Source organism: Mus caroli, chromosome 7 (assembly GCF_900094665.2).
Source record: "Mus caroli chromosome 7, CAROLI_EIJ_v1.1, whole genome shotgun sequence".
Taxonomy (NCBI): Eukaryota; Metazoa; Chordata; class Mammalia; order Rodentia; family Muridae; genus Mus; species Mus caroli.
The window spans coordinates 28529451-28550510 of NC_034576.1; the positions used below are offsets into that span (position 1 = coordinate 28529451).

Genomic DNA, 21060 nt, shown 5'->3' on the forward strand with positions numbered 1-21060 from the left:
TGGGATTAAAGGCGTGCGCCACCACGCCCGGCGATATTTTTAATTTTTAATATATATATTTTTTGGTTTTTCAAGACAGGGTTTCTCTGTGTAGCCCTGACTGTCCTGGAACTCACTTTGTAGACCAGGCTGGCCTCAAACTCAGAAATCCACCTGCCTCTGCCTCCCAAGTGCTGGGATTAAAGGCGTGCTCCACCTTTTATTTTTATTTTTAAAAAATTTTTGAGACAGGGTTTCTCTGTGTTCCCTGGCTGTCCTGGAACTCACTCTGTAGACCAGGCTGGCCTCAAACTCAGAAATTCGCCTGTCTCTGCATCCCAAGTGCTGGGATTAAAGCACTTAATTACACCACACCTGGCTGTACCTTTTATTTTTAAGATTTGGTTTTAGACTTATTTCCTCTGCATTAGTGTTTTCCCATCTCGTGCGTGTCTGGTGCTCACAGAGACCAGAAGAGGATGTCAGATCCCTGGAGCTGGAGTTTCAGGAGAATGTGGACAGCCCACTGTGGGTGCTGGGAACCCAACTGGGTCCTTTGGAAGAACAAGAGGCGCTCTTAATTGCTAAACCTTCTCTCCAGCACTAGCATGTGAACTCCTTGAGAAGAGCATCGACTTTGTCATTGCTGTGTCCCCAGTGCCCAAGGAGAGTGCCCACCCATAGTTGCTATGTCAATGGACAAAGACATTGATTCAACCCTTCTGTTCTAGGACAGCTTTACAAGTTAGAGCCACTCAGACAAGTAGGGACAGAAAATATAAATACTCCTTACACCCTGTGGGTCATCCACAGCCCTTGGGGTGGTGGTGGTGGTGGTAAGGGATTAGATGGTGGAAGAAGCCCCAGCTGGGACCCAGGCATCCCCAGAGTGGGAAGGAAGGATGCGTTGGTAGGAAGCCCAGTCCCGCCCTGTATCCCCAGCAACCAATGGGTACGCCATACTCCCAACGGCCCCTGGGACGTGTAGTCCCTACAGGGGCGCCCTCGGGCGCCGCCGCGCGCCCCTAGACTCCAGGTCCCGTCGTGCGCCGGGAGGCGCGGGGATTGGCTGAGCCACGCCCCCGGCCCGCCCCGCTTCGCTCGCGCCGCAGCCCCAAGAATGAATGAAATCGTAGCGCGCTGGGCGGCAGAGCGGGCGGCGCAGGCCGGGCTGGGCCCGCGCGCAGCGGCAGCAGCAGCGGCGCCCCGGGCCGGAGGCGGCCCAGCCGAGCGGGCCATGGCCACCGCCATTCAGAACCCGCTCAAGTCGTGAGTGTCCCTTCCCCAAGTCCGAAACCCCTCCCTCAGGAGCGGGTCCTCCCCACCGCACTCCCCCGGGCCGGGTTGGGGGACGCAGCGCGTGGATGGTATAAATGGTACTTGAGGACCCCCTTGCGTCTCACTCCCCTGCTGACCCTCCACCCCCTATTGCCCCTGGGGTTAGGTACCGGAGCCCTTCTGGATCACCGGGGCACCTCTTCTTTGTCGCTGTCAGTGAAGGAATGTGCCGCGGGCTAGGGGGTGGTGGAGGCCGTGTCCCCACCCAGAGTGGGGGTAGGGGCTTCACTCGCCTACTCCATCTCGGCTCCTCGGAGTCTTTGGGGTGCCCGACTTCCCCGGGTGGGTGGGAGGTACCAACCTTTAAGTACAGACCAGGAGCCTCACGCATCTCTCATCCCATTCCCCCTCATCAAAGCAGCATCCTCTTGTCGGGTCTTTCTCCGGGAACCCCGTGGCTGCAGAGTGGGAGCTAAGGCCATCTCCATTTGAGTCCTTACTGTCTCCTCTCTTTGCTCTCGAGTCTCCCAGACCTAGAAGTCCCGATGTCTCGGTCGGCTTGGACCACGGCATTCCTCCTTCTCCCCGCCCATACCCATCTAACGCGAGCACCTCCCATCCCCTTGGGGACCGGTGCCTCTCGAGCCGGTGCTGGGAGCGCCCTCCCTCTCCGGGAATTCCCTCCCTTTGGGTTTGTGCTCTACTCTCCTCAGAGCGCTGGCTGCCTGCTCGGCCGGGTGACTGGACACCCGGCCGCCGGGGTCCGAGGCTAGCCCCTCCCGGTCCCTCCTAGCTTTTTGCCACCCGATGTCAGCTTCACCTCTTTATATCTCCCTCTCTCTGTCCTTTCTCGGGATCCCGGACTCCCGGGTCCCAGCGCTCTCTACCCCCCACACCCCCACCCCCTTTCCCAGGCGGTGACAGCAGGCTCCGAGTGACAGGAGCGTGGCCGCTCCCGCCCTCTCTCCCTGCAGGAGAGCGGCACTCCCCTCCCCCGCTCCCGGCCCGGCAGAGGAGGCGGAGGGCGAGCGCCCGCGGCGCCGCACAAAGGGGCCGGGGCTACCTCCCCCTTTCCCCACCCCCTGCACTCACGGACTTGACCTTGAGCCTGGAGCTTTGGGATGGCAAGGGGTGTGTGCCCCCAACCCCCATCCACCCACAGAAGGGTTATTTGGACCAAAGCCCCTCCCCAGTTGCTTTTGGTTTCTGGTATGGGGGGTGGGTTAGAGTTAGGGGCCAGGGATTTACAGTGGAGCATGGGGGACTGTCTGCTGCCTGGGTCAGTGTGAAGGGGAGAGTAATGGTAATATGCTATGCTTGCCTCTCATTCAAAGCCACACACACAGAGGTCTGCCTTTTGGAGGGATACCCTGAAATCAGTGAAGATTGGAGTTCCAATATGCGTTGGTGGGTCTGCAGACACGTTGGAGGAAGTGTGTGTGGTGTGCCCTCTGCAGGAGTAGAGGGGGCAGCCAGTCTCTTCAGGGTACCCTCCAAAGGGTCTGTCTATTGGGCTGGAAGTGAGGACACACTTGCTCCTCAGGAGTGCCAGAGCCACAGGTCGTGGTTGCCCACGCCTTTCAAATCTCAGATGCAGGAGAATGTCTGCTGGTCTGGTCTACACAGGAACTCCAGGCCAGGGCTAGAGCCAAATCCCCTTGGGAAGAAGAGTCCATTGGCGCTGGGCTGGTTGCAGTTCTCTCTGCCTGGATTCACACTTGGCTTGAAGCCCGCTCTGGGCCTCAGTGTTACTGCGTGTGGGTTGGGCAGCAGAGCAGTTTGCATTTCCTGATGAGGTCCGCAGCAAGGCTCGAGGAGACTGTTGAATTAGTCGTTATGGACAGCTCGAGCTGGCTGGCCTCAGACACTAAGTCAAGGAGGCTGGCCCGGAGTTTCTGACCTCCCGTTGGCACCTGTGAGGTGCTGGGATTACAAGTGTGTGCCAGCACGCTCTGCTCCATCTTTTAGTCTTGTGGGGTTTTTGTTTGTTTTGTTCTGTTTTCAAGACAGAGTCTTAAAAACTCTCTAGGCACAGGCTGTGGTCGAATGCTAGGGTGACATTCCCGAGCCATAGGACCTCACTAAAAATCCCTTCTCCGTCAAGCACTCTCTCTGCACAGAGCCCGACTCAAAGTATTGATGTAAATAGTGAGTAATTACACACAGGGCACTGGGCTCCTGGACAGGAGCGTTGCTTGGGCAACTGAGAGGACTGGGAGGGCCAAGTTCTGAGGAGAGCGTTCTAGGAAGGGTCTGTGACAGTGATGGGAAAGGAAAGAGAGCCAGGGCCTTTCCTGGTAGTAGCCTGGGCTTCAGAGGTGACAGGACCCGAGTGTAAGGGCTGAGGTAGAGCTGTGAAATCAAGTTGGTGTGCTGGGAATCTGGAGGGTGGCAGAGGATTGTGACAAGGACCCTCTGAGCTCAACACTGGGTCTGGAGACTGGGCGTATCATGGCATGGTCTGGAGATGATACTATGTGAGGGGTACACACCCCTCTTATTTATTCCTGGGCAGGACATAAATCAGACACCCTGCAGTGCCAGGGGACGCCTGAGATGGGTGGGTGGGTGGATGGGGACATTTGTGGAAGGGAGCTAAGTCTAGAGGTGTATTGTGTGTGTGAAGTGCGGGAAATCTTGAGACTTACGAGGATGGGTGGACCGCCCCCTGCTGGACAAGAATTTTTTTTTTTGTATTAACACTTGATATGCTAATTTATGCTGCTACTCTAATCAGAATGCTAAGTTATTCCCCAGAGGTGGGGCTGAGTGTGAGTCGTGTGTGTGTGTGTGTGTGTGTGTGTGTGTGATATTCGGTAGGTCAGCTCATTCTCTGGGGATCTCTTAGGGTTGAGACTGTGGGAGAGAAAAGGAGGCAAGGAGGCTCTCGTAGGGACGGGCGACAGGCACACGAATTCTACATCCAGACAGCAGCCAGAGGCTGAGAACAGGTAAGGTTTCCTCCCAGGGTCTCAAAGCCCTCCTCTAGAAAAGGAGGAGAGTCCGGCTTAGGCTGGAGAGAGCTGTGTTAAGCACATAGTGACTGTTAAGTATTCACTCAACAAATATTTGTTGAACACCTACTAAGGCAGGCTATTTATTCTTCCTAATAACAGTGCAACCACTTTATGCCTTGGTACATATCAGATCCTCTTTGTAGATATCTGCTCGGTGGAATAAATGAATTTATAGGTATCTGCCAGGTACTAATTCCAGCACTTGCTGGTATGGCGTCACACACTAATTTCAGCACTTGGAGAGACAGGAAAATTGGCCAGTTTGGGCTGAACAGCAAGATGCTGTCCCTAAAACAGTCACTTACCCTGTTGCTATTGTAATCTTCAGTCCGTTGAGACAGGCCCAGAACGCTTAGCTTAAGTCATGGGCACGAAGTCCTACAAGCGAGGATTTGAGGCCAGGAAGAATGAAGGCAGTTTTGTAGTCCTTCGTAGGAGTGGACTGGGGTGGCCGCGAGAGTCATCTCTCAGTCACGATGGGTTCTCTACAGTTTGGAGTGCTAGGTGGCGTCTGGCGTGCTGGTGACACCGCTGGGTGGGCACCTGCGAGGTCCCCGCGCGCCTGTGGCCGGTTGTGCGTGAAGGTGGGGTGAATGGAAGTCTGCGAGTGTAGTGTGACTATGTGTAAGCTGCCATGTGCGCGTGTGTGCGTGCATGCGTCTGTGCACGTGGGGCTGGAAGTGCGTGTGAGTGAGCGTGTGTGAACGACTGCGAGATCCTCCATCCCTCCCCCACCCCACCCCCTGGGTCGGAGGACCCGCTAGGGACTACCACTCCCGGCATGGCCTGGGCGGCCCGCCCTGCCATCCTGATTGGCTGAGATCCTCGTGCTCCCGCCCCCTGGGAATGAATGGATGGGCGGCCTCAGCGCCCGCCCGACCGCTGGGAGGACCGACCCGGCAGGGACCTGCTGGGGGCAGGACCCGGGGAGCAAGATGGCCACGGTCATCCCCAGCCCCCTGAGGTGGTGCGGGTGGGCGCGAGGCGGGGGAGTCGGCGCGGGCGGGTCTGTGCGGCCGCGCGCGCGTGTGTGTATGTGTGTGGCCGCTGGGGGTGGGGCTGGTGGGGTGTCAGGGGGCTGTCACCGCGTGCGGGGGTGCGAGTGTATGTGACTGAGGGTGTTTAACAAGAATGATGTCCGACGCGTTGCTCCAGGACTGGGAGAGGGCGTGGGGGAGGGGTCTCCAAGGATTTTTAGGGGAAAGGGGTCATGTCCCCTCCCAGGGATGCCAGGGTTTGAGAGAGGGTAAATGGTTTAGGGAAGCTGGGGCCTGGGCACACTCGAGTCGAATCCACGCTACCTTTGTCTTGGGGTGTGGAGTGTGTTGAGCGACTTATACATTGCTTTTTGTTTTGTAGCTGAATGTGTGGGTATGTATAGGATTTCTTTTATTCTGCACTACCTATCTGAGTATTTGGGTCTCTAAGTGTGTGCACATGTCTGGCGAATCTGCACCATTTATGTTCTGTGTCTTTGGATATGGACATGTGAGGATAGGTCTAAATTTTTGTGTGAACATGAGCAGACCTGACTGTCCCTCTGTTTCCAAGGCGTGTACCTGTGTATTTGGGGATGCATTTTGAATTTGGGGTTTCTGTTTTTCCCGGGGTGTGCATGTGTGTATGTGTACCCTTGTAAATCTCAGTGCTGTCTTTGTATTGTGTGTTTGGCCGGAGTGTCTTTGGATGGATATGTAAGCGCATATGTAAATGTTTATAGGGTCCCTATCTTTTGACAATGTGTGAGTGTTGGGAGGAGTGGTGTGTGGTGTGTTCCATGTAGTGGGTCTTTGTGGATAATCTGTCTCTGGACACATCTGGGTCTCTGGATACATGACATTCATAGGTAGTTCTATGGCTTTTTTTTTTTTTTTTTTTTTGATTTGGAATATTTGCGTTCTGCAAGAGACGCGTGTCTGTGTGACAGAGAGAATTTGTTTGCTACTCCTTTGTGAAGATTGGGATACGTTTCTCTTTGTGTGTGAATCCCGTGTGGCCATGTGCGATTTGTTTGTATTGGGTGTTTGGCTACGTTCGTGTGTGGATGGGTCCCGGTATGTTTTGGTTTGTTTTTATATTGTCTGTGAACACTTCTTAACCCGAGACATAATCAAGTTTTAGGTAGCTGCTTCCCTGCCAGCACCCTGCCCCGCCCCCGGATCCAGAGGGGTGGGAGGAGATGGGGGAGGTGAAGGTGGACCTGGCCGGCTTGCCTTTTGCGGAGCAGTGGGAACGGGCAGCCGCGGGAGGGTGCTGGGCCTCCCTGCACTAGCCCTTGCTGACAGCCGCCCGCCCGCTGCTCGCCCGCCCCCGCAGCCTTGGCGAGGACTTCTACCGGGAGGCCATCGAGCACTGTCGCAGCTACAACGCGCGCCTGTGTGCCGAGCGCAGCCTGCGCCTGCCCTTCCTCGACTCGCAGACCGGCGTGGCCCAGAACAACTGCTACATCTGGATGGAGAAGACCCACCGCGGGCCTGGTACCCGCCGCGAGGCTGGGGTGGGGCGGGGCCTGAGTCCGGGGACCTCACTTTCACAGCCTCTCTCCTCCAGGTTTGGCCCCGGGACAGATCTACACTTACCCCGCCCGCTGTTGGAGGAAGAAACGGAGACTCAACATCCTGGAGGACCCCAGGCTCCGGCCCTGCGAGTACAAGATCGGTGGGTGGAGCTGTGTCCCCTGCGCCTGCTGTGGCCCCAATCAAGGCCTTCAGCCCTCCCTGCTGCCCGGCTGAACTTCATCTTTATTATCCTGAGTGTCCCCCCACCCCCCCAGCAGACTATCTGTCCCCGGATGTCTTGAGTTACTTTCTTTGAGTGACTGAGCTGCCAGCTGTACCTGCTATGTGGGTCATGGCGAGCAGGTGTATGGAGGACATGGTGTCATCTATGTCTAGGTGTATCAAGGCTGATTGCATGTGCTTCCCAGGGAGCTGGGATACACCTGTGTCTGACTGTGTTTCTTTCTGTGGGTGCTGAGGGCTGTCTCACTGTGTATTTGTAAGAGTTAGCAACAGTTCTCCAGCTGTGGGTTGAGGCCATGCACAACATATTTACATTTATGATTTATAACTATAGAAAAATTACAGTTATGAAGTAGCAACGGAATAATTTTCTGGCTGGGGGGGGCACCACAACATGAGGAACTATATTAAATTTAGGGTCACACTTTTAGGAAGGTTGAGAGCCACTCAGGGCTGGCGTCTACTTGTGACTTATCTGTTGCTGAGTGCTTTAGAGTGCCTGCTCCTTTCTAGGTGTTTCCAAGAGAGAAAATGTGTGTGTGTGTGTGTGTGTGTGTGTGTGTGTGTGTGTGTGTGTGTATGTGTGTGTGTGGTAGGTCCGTGTCTGTCTCTCTCTTTTGGGTGCATATCTGATTCCATCAGGGCATCCTGTTGGGGTAGCATCTGTGAGAGCCTTTCTGTGTTAGGTGTTTCTTCTGGAGTTTTCCAGTGTGTTCAGGAAAGGCAGACATTCATCTCTTCCTCTGTCCAAATGTGTGTGTGTGAAGGTCTCCTTGTATCAAGGGTACTGGAGAGCTGGCCAGCTGTGTTTCCCCCTGTATGTCAGACTGGGTTTCTCTGTGTAAGCATGTGGGCACATTGAGTGCTTCTCCTCGGGGTTGTCTGTGAGTGTCCAGGTGTACCATAGGGCGTACCTTTGTCTTCCTAATTCATGAAGGTCCAGATTTCTCTGTGGCTCTGGCTATTTCTTTCTGAGTATCTCTGTATCCAAGGGCTTATCCTATCTCTTCTGTGTGTCCAGCTGTGTTCAAAGGTCAGCTGTGTTCCCTGTGTGGCCGGACCTCTCTCTGCATGTCCTGTGTATGTGTCTGTGTGTATCCTAGTCAAATGTCTATCTAACTTTCTTTGGGTGTATCTGAGGGTCTAGGTGCCTTTCTACTGTGCATGCAGGTATTTATGAGGGTCCGTAGTGGTCCTAAGGGTTTCCAGTATATCGGGGTCTGGTTCTGTCTTCTTTATCTAGTAGAGCAGAGGGTGTGGCCGTGCCTTCCCAGTGTATGGATATTCTTTCCAGGACTTGAGTCGAATCCTTCTGTCCATTGTTGGCTGTGTGTGGGACAGTGTGGGAGAGCCTGTCCCTGTGGAAAGGACCATGCCCCCAACCCCACCCCCTGCAACCCAGGCACTTTGGCCACAGCCTCTTCAACTGATACCACTTTCCCTGTGGACCGTCCCCAGATTGTGAGGCACCTCTGAAGAAGGAGGGTGGCCTCCCGGAAGGGCCAGTCCTCGAGGCTCTGCTGTGTGCTGAGACTGGAGAGAAGAAAGTGGAGCTGAAGGAGGAGGAGACCATCATGGACTGTCAGGTAAGGAGCCCCTCCCCGGCTGCAGATGCTCTCACCACTATGCCTTCCTGCTCTGAGACGCCTGGCTCCTCAGGGCCTCTGGGTACCCTATGGCCCCGATCTCCCAGAACACCTCTGCTTGTAGAAGGGTCCCTGACCTGCTCCCCGACCCTACCTGCAGCACATCAGTGCCCCCACCTTCTTGACCCCCCAATCTCCCTTCTACTGGGCCCAGAAACAGCAGTTGCTGGAGTTTCCGCATGATCTCGAGGTAGAAGACTTGGAGGAAGACATTCCCAGGAGGAAGAACAGGGCCAGAGGAAAGGTACCTTCCAGCAGCCTCCCCTCCCACCTCCTCCCCAGAGCCACGTAAAGGAGTAGAGGGCTTTGCACCCATTTTTATGGGTGAGGAAATGGAAACTCAGTGGATTATAAACTTTTTCGAAAATGGAGCTTGTGGATCAGAACTGTCTTGCAGAGCTGGGTGTGGTAGCCCACACTTGTAATCCCAGCACCTGGGAGGCTGAGGCAGGAGAATTGCTACAAGTTTGAGACAAGTGAATTCCAGGCTATTCTGAGCTACATAAAGAGACCGTGTGCAAAAAGAGATAAAAAAGATCCTAAACCAAACCAGCCACCCAGACAACAACATCAGCAACAACACACACAAACACATACACGCACCATGCACACAACACACAAACACACTCACACAAACATACACACTTACAAACACACATACTACTGCATACACACACATACAAACATGTACACACACATACAAACACATGTACAAATATACACTCCACATGTACACATAAACACACATACACATGCACACCACACACAAACACATATACATATACAAACATACACACACATATACCATGAACACACACATACAAATATACATATACCACACATACAGACATACACATACACAAACACACACCACATACACACATACAAACACATATATACACACACACACACACACACACACACACACACACAAAACCTCTAATAAGAACAATAAAAAGGTGTGGAACACAGATTTAATTCTAGCACTGGAGAGGCAGAGGCAAGAGGATCTCTGAGTTCAAGGCCAGCCTGATCTATAGAGTGAGTTCGCAGGTAGCCAGGACTGTGTGGAGAGACCCTGTCTCAAAACAACAACAAGAAGAATTATCTTCATAGGTGTACCGAGAGAAATTCGAAGGCTCACCACTAGAAACTGTGCCCAGTTTTAGTGGGGAAGATTTCGGTATCGTTGTGTGGTTCTGGCACCCAGAACCTCACATTCACATGACACCTGCTCTGTCACTGAGCCACGCCCCCAGTGCTGAAAAGAAAAACTTTAATTTTTTTCTTCAGTTTGACTTTCAAGTCTAAATGAAGAAGCCCACTAAGGCATGGTAGCACATATCCCATAATTCAGAAGCAGGAGGGCCACTGCATGTTTAAGGCCAGCCCGATCTACAGAGTGAATTCCAGGTCAGGCAGGGCTACATAATGAGACCCTGTCTCAAGCAACAACAACAACAACGACGACAAACTCAAAAACCCCAAGAATGATGAGCCTTTCTTTCCCTGGCTTTCCCGCTCCTTACTCCTAACCCTCCTCCCTACAGGCATATGGCATTGGAGGTCTCCGCAAACGCCAGGACACCGCATCCCTGGAGGACCGAGACAAGCCGTACGTCTGTGATAGTGAGTTCTGCAGAGGGGAAAGAGAGATGGGGGCGTGGGGGGTGGGACCCAGTGACCTCTCCCTTATGGCCCTCAGCAGAGCAGGTGGTGTGAACCTGGAGGCCAGGGTGGAGGAGGTGGCCCTGGAGTCTGACGATCACCCACTCCCTTCCCCTCCAGTCTGTGGGAAGAGATATAAGAACCGGCCAGGACTCAGCTACCATTACACCCACACCCACCTGGCTGAGGAGGAGGGGGAGGAGCACACTGAACGCCACGCCCTGCCTTTCCACCGGAAAAACAACCATAAACGTGAGTTGGAGGGTCAAGGCTGGTGGGTGAGGTGCCATGGGTGGGGCGGGAGCAATGGAGCCTGGAAATGTCTGCGGACGGGGAGGTGGGGGCACATTTAGACATTTCTGGAAAATCTTCAGCTTAACGGTTCCCTCCCCCACCAACCATAGGGATGCTGGCTCTGGGGTTGTCATGACAACCAACTCTCTCTCTCTCTCTCTCTCTCTCTCTCTCATTCCCTCTCTCTCTTTCTTTCTCTCTCTCTCTCTCTCTCTCCCTCATTCCCTGCCCGGGCATAATATTTCTGGGTCTGATTTATTGTTTCAATTAGAGCTCTGAGGGGGATGGTAGATGATTCCCCCACTCCTACCCCAGACCTCCCTCGTCTCCTCCTCTGCTATGTTAGGATCCAGGGCAAGGTCGGTGGCCCCCAGGGTCCTTGACACCCACCCATGGCTGTTCCATGCCATGATGACAGCTGAGCCACGGAGGAAGTGGACTATCTCTCACCTGTCCCTCAAAGAGGGCCTCTCCAAATCCTCAGGCCTGGCCCAGAGCCTTCTGTGCTGTAAAAACGCCCTGATTAGGCTTTGCAGAACTGTCTGCTAATCGTTGGCCTAGGCAAACTTACTTAGGGGTGCCTAAGGGGGCGCCCCTACATAATGGGGGCAGCCATGGGCTCTTGCTAAGGTTATACCTATCTCCCAGACTTTTACCCAAATAGAACGTATGGTTACCCCAAGAGTTAGGGTTCTGGCTTGCCCCTCCCCCAGCTTCCTTGCTACTTCCCAGTGCCTGGGCCAAGGGTCCCGCCCCTGGGGCTGAGGCTGGGGACAGATGGGACCTTGCCTATGGTAAGAGCCCCTTTCTGTCCCCCCACCCCCAGAGTTTTACAAAGAATTGGCCTGGGTCCCCGAGGCACAGAGGAAACACACAGGTAGGGGCACCTCCCTCCTCCCCGACTTCTGCAGCAGTCTTTGACTGGCACGCCTCACCTGTCCTGTGCCCACCGCTGCCTGCTGTCTTTCAGCCAAGAAAGCACCAGATGGCACTGTCATCCCCAATGGCTACTGTGACTTTTGCCTGGGGGGCTCCAAGAAGACTGGGTGTCCCGAGGACCTCATCTCCTGTGCGGACTGTGGGCGATCAGGTGACACTCACCACATATTTTCTGGAAGATGGCGGGGAGAGGGCATCTCAGAATCTGGATTTAGGGAATGGGAGGCAAGGGGAGCGAGGGCTGTACCCTGCCTGTCCTTGGGGCTGCCTCTGCTGCCGGGGTCTGTGGGAAACTGAGTGGGCTTGCTGGCACAGGAGGAACCAACAGTACGAGGTGCCATGGCTTTGTGCTCTCTCCGGGTGGAGAGTAGAGAGAAGTTAGGGAGGCATTGTGGGTAGGGGACGGAGCTATGGGAGCAATGAATTGCATCGCCTAGGTAGTGTGAATAGCAGGATTGTGTTCTGTAGAACTGTGGTTAATATAATGTGGTTTTCCATGGAGGCCTCCTGGGTAGTAAGACTGGTCGCTTTAGCATCGTGGGTAATGGATTGTGGTCGTTACAGTGTGGGTTGTCTTTGCGATTTAATACGGTAGAATGTGGTCATTATGTCTTGGTGGACTGTGGCTGTGAGGTGCTGTGGCTACTGGGTACTGTGGGCTGACAGGCTATGTGGGCTGTTGGTGTCTGGCTCAGGGGGATGTAGTTGTAACTGTTGGGTGTTGTGGGCAGTGGCTGTTGAATGATATGGGTAGTGGTTGTCAGGCTCTGTGGGAAGTGCTGTGGGCAGTGGCTACAGGTGTCTCCGTACTGTGGGAGAATGACTGAGCAAATTCCCACGGCAAGCATTGTCAGCGGAAGTTTGTTAGCTGGTGTCTTGTGTGGGCTGGCCTTTGGTCTCAGCGAAGCAAGGTGTGGGGACCCTGTTATGGAGCTTGGTTGCCATAGCGTCCTGGCTGGCAGAAGTTGGCTGCCACGTTGCTGTGGTTAGCAGGAGGGCTGGCGGCCCCGCTGTGGGTATTGGAATGTGGCTGCCCTAGTGCGATACCTAACAGACTGTGGTGGCCACAGTGTTGTGGGTGGTAGAACGTGGTTGCCACAGCACTGTGGGTAATGGAATGCGGTTGCCATGGTATTCTGGGGAGCAAAGTGTGGTTGTCATGGTGGCTGAGTAGGAGACTGTGGTGGCCAACACACAGCTGCCTGCCTTGCAGTCCAGCTTCCGGATGTCTGTCTCAGGGGTAGGGTACCACCACAAAGCTCGCCTTGACCTCCGAGTCAGGGCTGGGGATAGAGCCATTACCTCCCCAGGGGTCAGTAGCCACCAGGGGTATGACGACTCACTAACTGCATCCCTGCCCCTCGACCCCCAGGACATCCCTCGTGTTTACAGTTCACGGTGAACATGACCGCGGCTGTGCGGACCTACCGCTGGCAGTGTATTGAATGCAAGTCCTGCAGCCTGTGTGGCACCTCGGAGAATGACGTGAGTGCCCACCCCACCTCCCGGGCACATCCCCAGCTTCCCTTCCGGCCTGCCTCTGCCACTCTGCCCATGAGGCCTAAAAGTCTTCCTTGTTCATAACTCCCAGTGACCAGCATTAGCGTGCAGTACAGTCGCCACCGTCCTTATTCTTTTATATTCTTTCCCATGACACCTCCCAACCTCCCTTGAGGCTGGTGCTCCTGTTCCCACCACACATAGAAGATGCTGAGCTTAGGGAGGGAGAAGGAGGCCTGAGGTCACCAAGGTCAGAAGGTTGTAGGGCCAGGATTTGAACCTCCGGAGTTGGTATCTGGCCCGCTGAGCATCACTCAGTACAAAATCCGACTCCGTGAGTCGTCAGACAAGGCCAATGGACTTCCACAGTACAGGCTGCAGAGCCAGTTTTCTCAGAAGGGCCCCTGGGACCCAGCCCCTGCCCCAGCCCCCCACCCCGGTTTCTGGTGCCCGTGCCCCCAGGGTGCCAGCTGGGCGGGTCTCACCCCCCAGGACCAGCTGCTGTTCTGTGATGACTGCGATCGAGGTTACCACATGTACTGCCTGAGCCCTCCCATGGCGGAGCCCCCGGAAGGTGAGGGAAGAGGTGGGCGAGACACGGGGTGGGTGGGTTGGAAGTCTTCCTGGTGGCAGAGACCATGTGCTCCGGGTGGGGACAGGTGGGGGGCGCTCTTCATCTCTTCATCGGCTTGAGTCTAATTTTGTCTCTTGGCTTCCCCCGCAGGGAGCTGGAGCTGCCACCTCTGTCTCCGGCACTTGAAGGAAAAGGCCTCTGCTTACATCACCCTGACTTAGGCCCAGCTCTGCTTCCCCAGGACCTTTGGGTGGTGCTATCTCCTGCCTCTTGGAGCTCCTGGCGCTTCCCACCCGGTGTCCCCAGTGGAAGGGATGGGGTGAAGCCCAGAGTGGGGGGGGGCAAGGTGTTCTCCCTCTGCAAGTGGAATGCTACCCTGTGGGTGGGTGGGTCCAGCAGGGTCCCTCCTGTCCCCCCTCTTCATCCCTTGACAAATGGGCACCAGGCTTCTGCTCTCCTCAAAGCCATACCCCGCCTTTGGGCGGGCATAGAGGGGTAGTGGATGCTAGCCAGCGGCACGGAAAGAGCCTTTTTCTAAAGAAAAAGACAAAACGTGGAAAAAAAAGGGAAGAAAAAAGAAATTAATATATACAAAGAGTCCTATAAAGCCTGGCTGGGTGGAGAGGCACTGTTGAGTGTCTGCTGGGGACCTGACTTTACCAGTTTCCTGAATGGCGCCTCCCCACCTCATTTCTGGAGTTGCAATGGTCTCAACTCCCATCTGAGGTGGGTACCATCCCTTCCTCAGTACCCACTGTGGATACTGCATGTGAACTATGGTTTTGAACTCTTCCTGCTCCTCCTTGAGAGCCCCGCCCTGCGCCCGCGCGGTGCCTGCCTGCCAGGCCTGGGGCGTGCAGCCGGGGAGGCGGGTGGGGTGAGGCAGGCAGGCAGCCAGCCCCCTGCAGTGAGAAGCACAGATTGCAATGGACTCAGTTTTTTTTTTTTTTTTTTTTTTTTTCCTTTCTCCCTTCCCACCCCTTCCCTACCCAGCCAGGCTGGGCTGCCTCCTGCCCCCCTCGCTAGCCATTTGGGGGTGGCAAGGGGGAGTGGTTGTTTCTCGTGGTTGTGTGTGTTTGTTGTTCGGGTTTTTAAAAGGGGAAATTGAGACTGCAAGTGGGGGAGGTGGAGGGTCTGGGGGAGTCTGCCCCCAATCCAGGAGTACCCCCCTTGCCACCAAGTCTCCTTTATTGCCTGCCTCTGCTGTGAATTAACTTGTTCTGTGTATTAAACTGGGCCTGACCCCTCTGCCCACAACTGCTTCCATCTCTAACCTCTTTTGGGGTGTCACCAACATGGGAAGCCATGGGGCCTCACTGGGGTAGAAGCCACTGTGGCTGGCCCCCACCTCCTTGCCCCTACACCATGCCTCCTTGTGGCTTTGTCCCAGCTCCTCCCTGTCTTGCTGGAGAGAAGAGGGGGATGGGGTGGAGGGGCTCCCACCCAGCCAGCTGTGGTTGCCATAGCAACGGGCTGCTGCAGCTGCAGCGGGAGGCAGCTCAAAGAGGGAGGTGGGAGTGAAGACTGGGGGGAAGGGAGGGCTGGAGAGACCAGAAGGCAGCCCCCCTCCCTGGCTAGGGTTCGGAGATAGCACCTCAGCATGGCTGGCTGTCACTTGGGATTCCCTGACCTGGGTGTGGCTAAAAGTGGAGGACAGGAAGACATCTCAAAACACAGGGATTCAAGGAGACTGGCAGGGTGGGCTGGGGGTGGGTGGGGGTGGAGAACCAGGGCAATGGTCAGGAAGAAAGATGGTTCTGAGGCCACAAATGTACTGAATGAAAAAAAGGACAAAGCTGGAGAGATACACAGATGAAGAGAGAGTCCCAGGAATTCCGAGGGAAGAGGACAGGGACCAGGGACGGGGTGGAGGACTAGGCCAGTAAATAATAGTTTAAAACAAGAAAGAAAAAAAAAAAAAAAGGCCAGGCTTTGGCAAGACCAGGGGAGGGAGAAGTGGACAGCTGTTTGGAGAGACAAGCAGAAAATGTACAAAGTCAGAGGGAGAAAATGAGATAAGGGGACAGACAGGCAAAGCCCCCAGACAAAAGACACGGGAATGAGCGAGACTTTTGGTTGGAAGGCAATAAAGAACGTAAGGGACCGCCATCCAGGATGGTAACACACCATGTGGCTCAGAACCCCAACACTGGAGGCTGAGGCAGGAGGTCGGGGAGTTAGTTACACATCATACTGGGCTATAGCACGAGCCTTCTCTTTAGAGAGGGTGTTGGGGTGCGGACAGACAACAAAATCTGTAGAGTGCCAGGCAGATGAGGCCAAAGAGATAGGCAGACTGAGGAGAGGTGGGGGAGGGGGCATGAAAAACTGGGGCAAGAAAGGGAAGGGACCACGGGGCGCAGTGCAGGCGCCGTCAGGGCTTGGCGTGCGTGTGCGGGTGCGCGTGTGAATTGTGGGGTGTTGGGAGATGGTGGTATGTCTCCCAGGCCAGGAGAGGATGTGAGAACAGTTTGTTCCCGGGTTCCCTCCCCCACTTGGCCCAGGTTGATGGGGGGAGGGCTGGGCTGGATGGGGCCCTGAGGAGGGTGGCGAGTGAGGATATCTAAGTAGCTGGAAGCCCTTGCAAGGGCTGATTCTCCACTGGATATAGGCAAACACCTTTCGGAAGACATTTGGGGGGTGCGGGTAGGGTGCGAGGGAGGATCAGAGTTCAGCTCAGACGTGAAGAACACAAGGGCGGCTGATGGGATGGGGGCAGTCCTGTCCAGAGATGCTGACTTCCCACAGGAGGTGTCTTTAGGATCTTCCTGTGCAACTCCTGAATCCAAAGTCAGTTTGCCTGGTGCCTCGCCCACCCGCAGATGTCCACAGTTCGGGGAGACACAGACCCAGGACCCCAAGCTTTAAGCTGCCCCCTCTTGTCCTGCCTGGAGGGCCATAGAAAACCTGAGTTTGGCTGAGGCTTCAGGAGTTGGTCCGAGAGACAGTTCCTTTAGCTAGATGACTCTTCCTTTTTACCTCTGGTCCCCAGGGACCCCGGGCAGCTCTCCACTGCAATCCACTCCCTGCACTGTTGGCAGAGGGAGGTCCACCGCATGGTGGGACCCAGTGGAGGGATGAGTAGGTGGGGCAGGGCACACAAATGAAGCGGGGGGGGGGGGGGGGGGGGGGGGGGGGGGGGGGGGGGGGGGGGGGGGGGGGGGGGGGGGGGGGGGGAATGGAGAGGGGCGTGGCTCGGGGCCGGGTGGAGGCCTAGGGCCAGAGGCTTCACACAAATCCCACCAACATGGCAGTGCTTGCTTTACCTGCAATCACCCGTGTTTTCGTTTTGAGACAGACTTTTGTGTAGCCCTAGCTGCCCCGGAACTATGTAGACCAGGATGGCCTCAAACTCACAGATCCACCTCCCTTTGCTGGGGTTAAAAGCGCATGCTATCTTAACTTTGCTTGGCTTTTGTTGTTTTTTTTTTTTTGTTTTTGTTTTTTAAAAATATACCAGAAGAGGGCACTGGGTCTCTTGGGTGTGCAGTCAGGCAGCTGTGAGCTGTGAGGACCTCTGGAAGAGCAGCCGGTGCTCTTAACCACAAAGCCACTTCTGGGCCAGAAGTTTTTCTTTCTTCTTTCTTTTTTTTCTTTTTAAATGGGCTTCATTACCGCTTATCTTGCGGTCAGCACAAGGTGGCCTCAAACTTGCTATGTAGCTAAGGAAGACCTTGCACTCCTGAAGCCCATTCGCCTCCCAAGGCTGAGATTCCCCATGTGTACCAACACAACTGGCCTTGAACTCTGGGGATCTTCCTGCCTCAGAGCGCTGGAATTACAAGTGTGAACCATCACACCTGGCGAAAGAAGACCACCCCCCATTCCCTTTGAAGACAGGTTCACAGTGCAGCCCTAACTCAACAACAAGCTGGCCTAGAACACAGAGATCCACCCACCTTGCCTCCTGAGCGCTGGGATTAAGGGCTTGTGTTACCATGCTCACCATGCAGCCCTAGCTTGTTTTAACTTCAGCACATTTTACATCCTGACGGTCAGATGCCTAGGAAACAGGCTGGCTGGTAAGTGTATGCTGTGCAGCAGGAGTGTGATATGAGCTTAGGAGGAGGGAGCCAGCACCGACTTCCAGGCAGCTGCAGGAGAACACACCAGCTATTTCTATGAAACGTTTATTTCCTTTGAAACCTCCTGAAACATGCCAGAAATCTCAAGACAGGGATGGGAAGAGGGGGAGGAAAAGACAATAAAGAATGATTAAAACAAAAATCCAAATGGAATAAATCAACATGGAAAAAAAACCCTGCTATCTCCAGTCATTACACAGAGTATCAACCTCAAATTAAATAATTTTTTTTGCAGGAATTCTTACAAAAATAATAGAACAAAACCAAAAATTATAATTTACAACTGTCAATGTACATGATTAGGTCCCCAAAATGATTCGAATGGTCTGAAGATATGAGAAGACACATTAAAGAAAGAAATGAAGGGAGGGGGTTGGGGGGAGGGGGAGGGGCTCCAGGTTGGGTTCTGAGAGGAGAGGAAGGGGGAGGGGCTGGAGAACCCTTTAGAAAGGTGATCAGGAGACAGACATCACAGTAGCTGGCCAGGGTTCAGGACACTGGGTGGTCTGGTTTGCCACCATCATTCCATGGTGAGTGGAGGGCATGGCAGGCTGCTCCCTCACAACCAGGGGGACCCCAGGGTCAGAGGCAGGTCACAGGGAGCTCTGGGTACCCTTTCCTCAAGCCCTGCCCTTCAGCCTGGCCCATCGGGAGCAGAGTGCCTGTTGTGTGTGGTCGTGGGCCCAAAGAGAAGTGATGAGTCCTGATCTGAGGGCTGGGCCATCTAGTTATGGCTCTGGGTCCAATCTACGCTGCCAACTGTGCCGCCTGCTGCCCCCACATCCCTCTGAGTCCTCGCATTGACCTCCAGCCCACAGGGTTTGGGGAAATCCACAGACTGTGGCCATTCAAACGTGTTCCGGCACAACTCTACATGAAAAAATAAATATATATATATATATTCTTTTCTGTTTGTTTTTAAAGAAGGAAAAAAAGGGGGAGGGGGATTTGTGTTTCCTGGGTGAGCAGCGTGGATCCACACTGAGCTGCCCCTTATTGCCTTTGGAGAATCTCTGGGGGCTGGGGGCTGCACTGTGAGTGCTCCCCGGGGAGCACAGTGAGCGTGTCTGGTGGCCACTGGGGGATGGAGTGTGGCCAGGGAGACTTGTAAAAGAAAAGACAACCATACAGGGGGTGAAGGCTCTGCCTCAGCCCTGTCCTCAGGCTCCTCAAAGCCGCTGGCGTAGGGGGCAATGGCCTCGTTGTCCTAGAGGAGGATCCCATGGCTGGCCAGATCAGTAGCTCCAAGGCAGAGGGGCCTGCGGCTGCTTGGAGAGAAGCTGATAAAAAAGATCATATAAACAGTCCTAGCTGTACAAATAGGGTTTCTCAAAGGAGTGGATCTGGGTGCTAATGGGTCCTGTCCATTCTGGGGCCCCAGGAAAATAATTTAAACTCTATGAAAGTGCTCCTGGCTGCTGTGTGGAAGGGGGACTCGGAGGGTGATGTCCATGCTACCTGGAGCCAGTACACTGGGGATAGAGGAGCCCTGGACTGTCAGGGAGTGGGGAAAGAAAGGGCTCACTTCGTTCCATAGTTCTCATGCAGGGGCTCTTGGGCCCCTCCCACCGACACAGCTCCAGGCAGCTGGGTCCTAGGACTGGGCGCTCCTGTGGCCTGCAAGGCGGCAGAGAGCAGCTGAGAGAGGCCTGAGACTAGTGCCCGGCGTCCCCGAGTCCCTAAAGGAAGGTTGCAGGGCAGTGGGTGCGGGGCTATGGCTGGATGACCTGTCACCCCTGCAACCAGAAGCCCACTGCCTGCCAGCCAGGGCGGTCTGGGGTGACCCAGGGGCACTCAGAGCTCCTTCTTCTCCCTGCTGAAGAGCTCTGCAAACTTGCGCAGCTGTTCACTGGCGGCCTGCGACTCCTCCTGCAGTCGCTGATTGTTCTGCCGCAGGCTGGCCACCTCTGACTGCAGCACCACCTTGTCCTGCTTCTCCTGGGAGGGCAAAGGGCTGGGTTAGTAAGGTACAGTAAGGCAGATGGCTGAGGTGCACAGAACAGAAGCAGACCACAGCCACTGGATCCTGAAAGGCCTGTCTGCAAGGGTTCAAATCCCAGCTCTGCTTCTCCAGATGAACCACCCAGGGCAAGCTACCTCATGGCCTGGCCTCAACTCTGACAGGTGGTTTGGAAAGCCTGCGGGTTAAGGTCTTAGTATGTAGCTCAGGCTGACCTCAGACTCTCCGGTGCTAGGATCACAGGCATGCCCCCCACCACTGACAGGCTGAGGTAGTCATTTGATAGCCATACTCATTGCTACCACTCCACCTCCCCCCAGCCTTCGGGATGGTTGTCATCTTCACTTTCCTGGAAGAAAACAACCAAGACCCGCCGCAGCCTGAGCGGGCTCTGCTCTCCCGAGCTCATGCGACATCCCGGCGCAGGGAATGCCAAGGCTGTGTGTGCAGCATTCAATACTGGGGTGGGATCTGAACCTGGGTCCTGCCTTGCATCACCTCAAATATATAAACAAGTAAAGCTCCCCCAGTCTTGCTTCTTCTCATCCCCTCTACCCTGAGATGGGCGCACGGACGCCACAGATACAACGGTGCCCTTCCACAAGGGGCTGTCTTCTTTTTATTTTTTATTTATTTTTTTTGTCTTTTTGAGGCAGGGCTTCTGTGTAATCCCGGGCTGTCCAGGCTGGCCTCAAACTTACAGAGGTCTGCCTGCCTCTGCCTCCCAGCAGTGAATGGGAAGGCTGAGGCAGGAGGATTAAGGCCGGGACTATTTCTCACTAAGTTAATATTGCATGGCAGTTACTAGATATATCTACGAGTCATTTGTTTGCCCATTTTAACTTATGTCCTTATTTACGCATGCGTGTATGATGTCTGTCACTCTTCACCTATTTCTTTGTCTCTCCCTTTACCTGTGGTTATGTTCTCTTGGACAGGCTAGAAGCCAGCAAGCCTCTGTGACCCCTCCCGTCTCTGCTCTGCTTAGAGCTGGGGTTCCAGGCACGTGAGGCACTGAGACTTGACTGAAACTCTTAACTGGCTGCACAGTCCCACGTGCATGGCTGTCCTATAATCTACACTGCCATTACCCCCTTGATGGCCAACATCTGCCTCCCATTTCAATTTGTAATTATTTATAATTACTTAAAGGCCTACCTACGTCTCGAAAAACAAAACAAACAAACAAAACAAAAAAAAGGCCTACCTACCCTCATGCTATCTCAGTAAGATTCAGTATGCAGCTGAGGATGGCACTGGTCTCTGATTGTCTTTCCTCCATGACAAGAGCTGGGATTACAGCATCTGCCATCATGCCTAGCTCAGGCAGTGTGAGGAAACCCAGAGCCTTGTGCACACTGGACAAACACTCTACTAAC

The 21060-nt window shown here is 54.5% G+C and overlaps 3 protein-coding genes across 13 annotated transcripts in view; 1 reads left to right on the plus strand and 2 right to left on the minus strand.

Annotated features, from left to right (window-relative positions):
* Catsperg (cation channel sperm associated auxiliary subunit gamma) overlaps positions 1–21060 on the minus strand; it is a 545789-nt gene that overhangs the window by 122825 nt on the left and 401904 nt on the right. The gene's annotated exons all lie outside the window — the stretch shown is intronic.
* Positions 1112–15537, plus strand: Dpf1 (double PHD fingers 1). 11 transcript variants are annotated; one of them, XM_021168801.2, is made up of 12 exons: positions 1112–1248; positions 6591–6751; positions 6825–6932; positions 8474–8601; positions 8816–8905; positions 10212–10290; positions 10450–10581; positions 11450–11500; positions 11594–11713; positions 12935–13047; positions 13555–13636; positions 13787–14191. In XM_021168801.2, exons 1-12 carry the CDS (start codon positions 1217–1219, stop codon positions 13855–13857), a joined length of 1167 nt encoding a protein of 388 aa, XP_021024460.1. In that variant the 5' UTR covers positions 1112–1216; the 3' UTR covers positions 13858–14191. The 11 variants fall into 11 exon arrangements, with proteins under 11 accessions (XP_021024460.1, XP_029335753.1, XP_029335759.1 ...); XM_029479893.1 differs by having other exon boundaries at positions 1168–1248; positions 13525–13636; positions 13787–15537; XM_021168799.1 differs by lacking the exon at positions 1112–1248 and adding an exon at positions 5108–5238 and having other exon boundaries at positions 13525–13636; positions 13787–15537.
* The window catches only part of Sipa1l3 (signal induced proliferation associated 1 like 3), a 185673-nt gene continuing 182363 nt past the window's right edge, over positions 17751–21060 (minus strand). The window contains exon 21 of the mRNA XM_029479233.1: positions 17751–19659. Within this exon, the coding sequence (XP_029335093.1) occupies positions 19516–19659 (144 nt within the window). The 3' untranslated portion in view covers positions 17751–19515. The remainder of the gene's footprint in view (positions 19660–21060) is intronic.

Excerpts from the sequence above, each read along its gene's own strand:
- Dpf1 (XM_021168799.1), top strand. The coding sequence starts at position 5,129 with ATGGGCGGCCTCAGCGCCCGCCCGACCGCTGGGAGGACCGACCCGGCA. Across the intron at positions 11,714-12,934 it reads TGCGGACTGTGGGCGATCAG|GACATCCCTCGTGTTTACAG; the intron begins GTGACACTCACC and ends CTCGACCCCCAG. Across the intron at positions 13,048-13,524 it reads GTGGCACCTCGGAGAATGAC|GGTGCCAGCTGGGCGGGTCT; the intron begins GTGAGTGCCCAC and ends CCGTGCCCCCAG.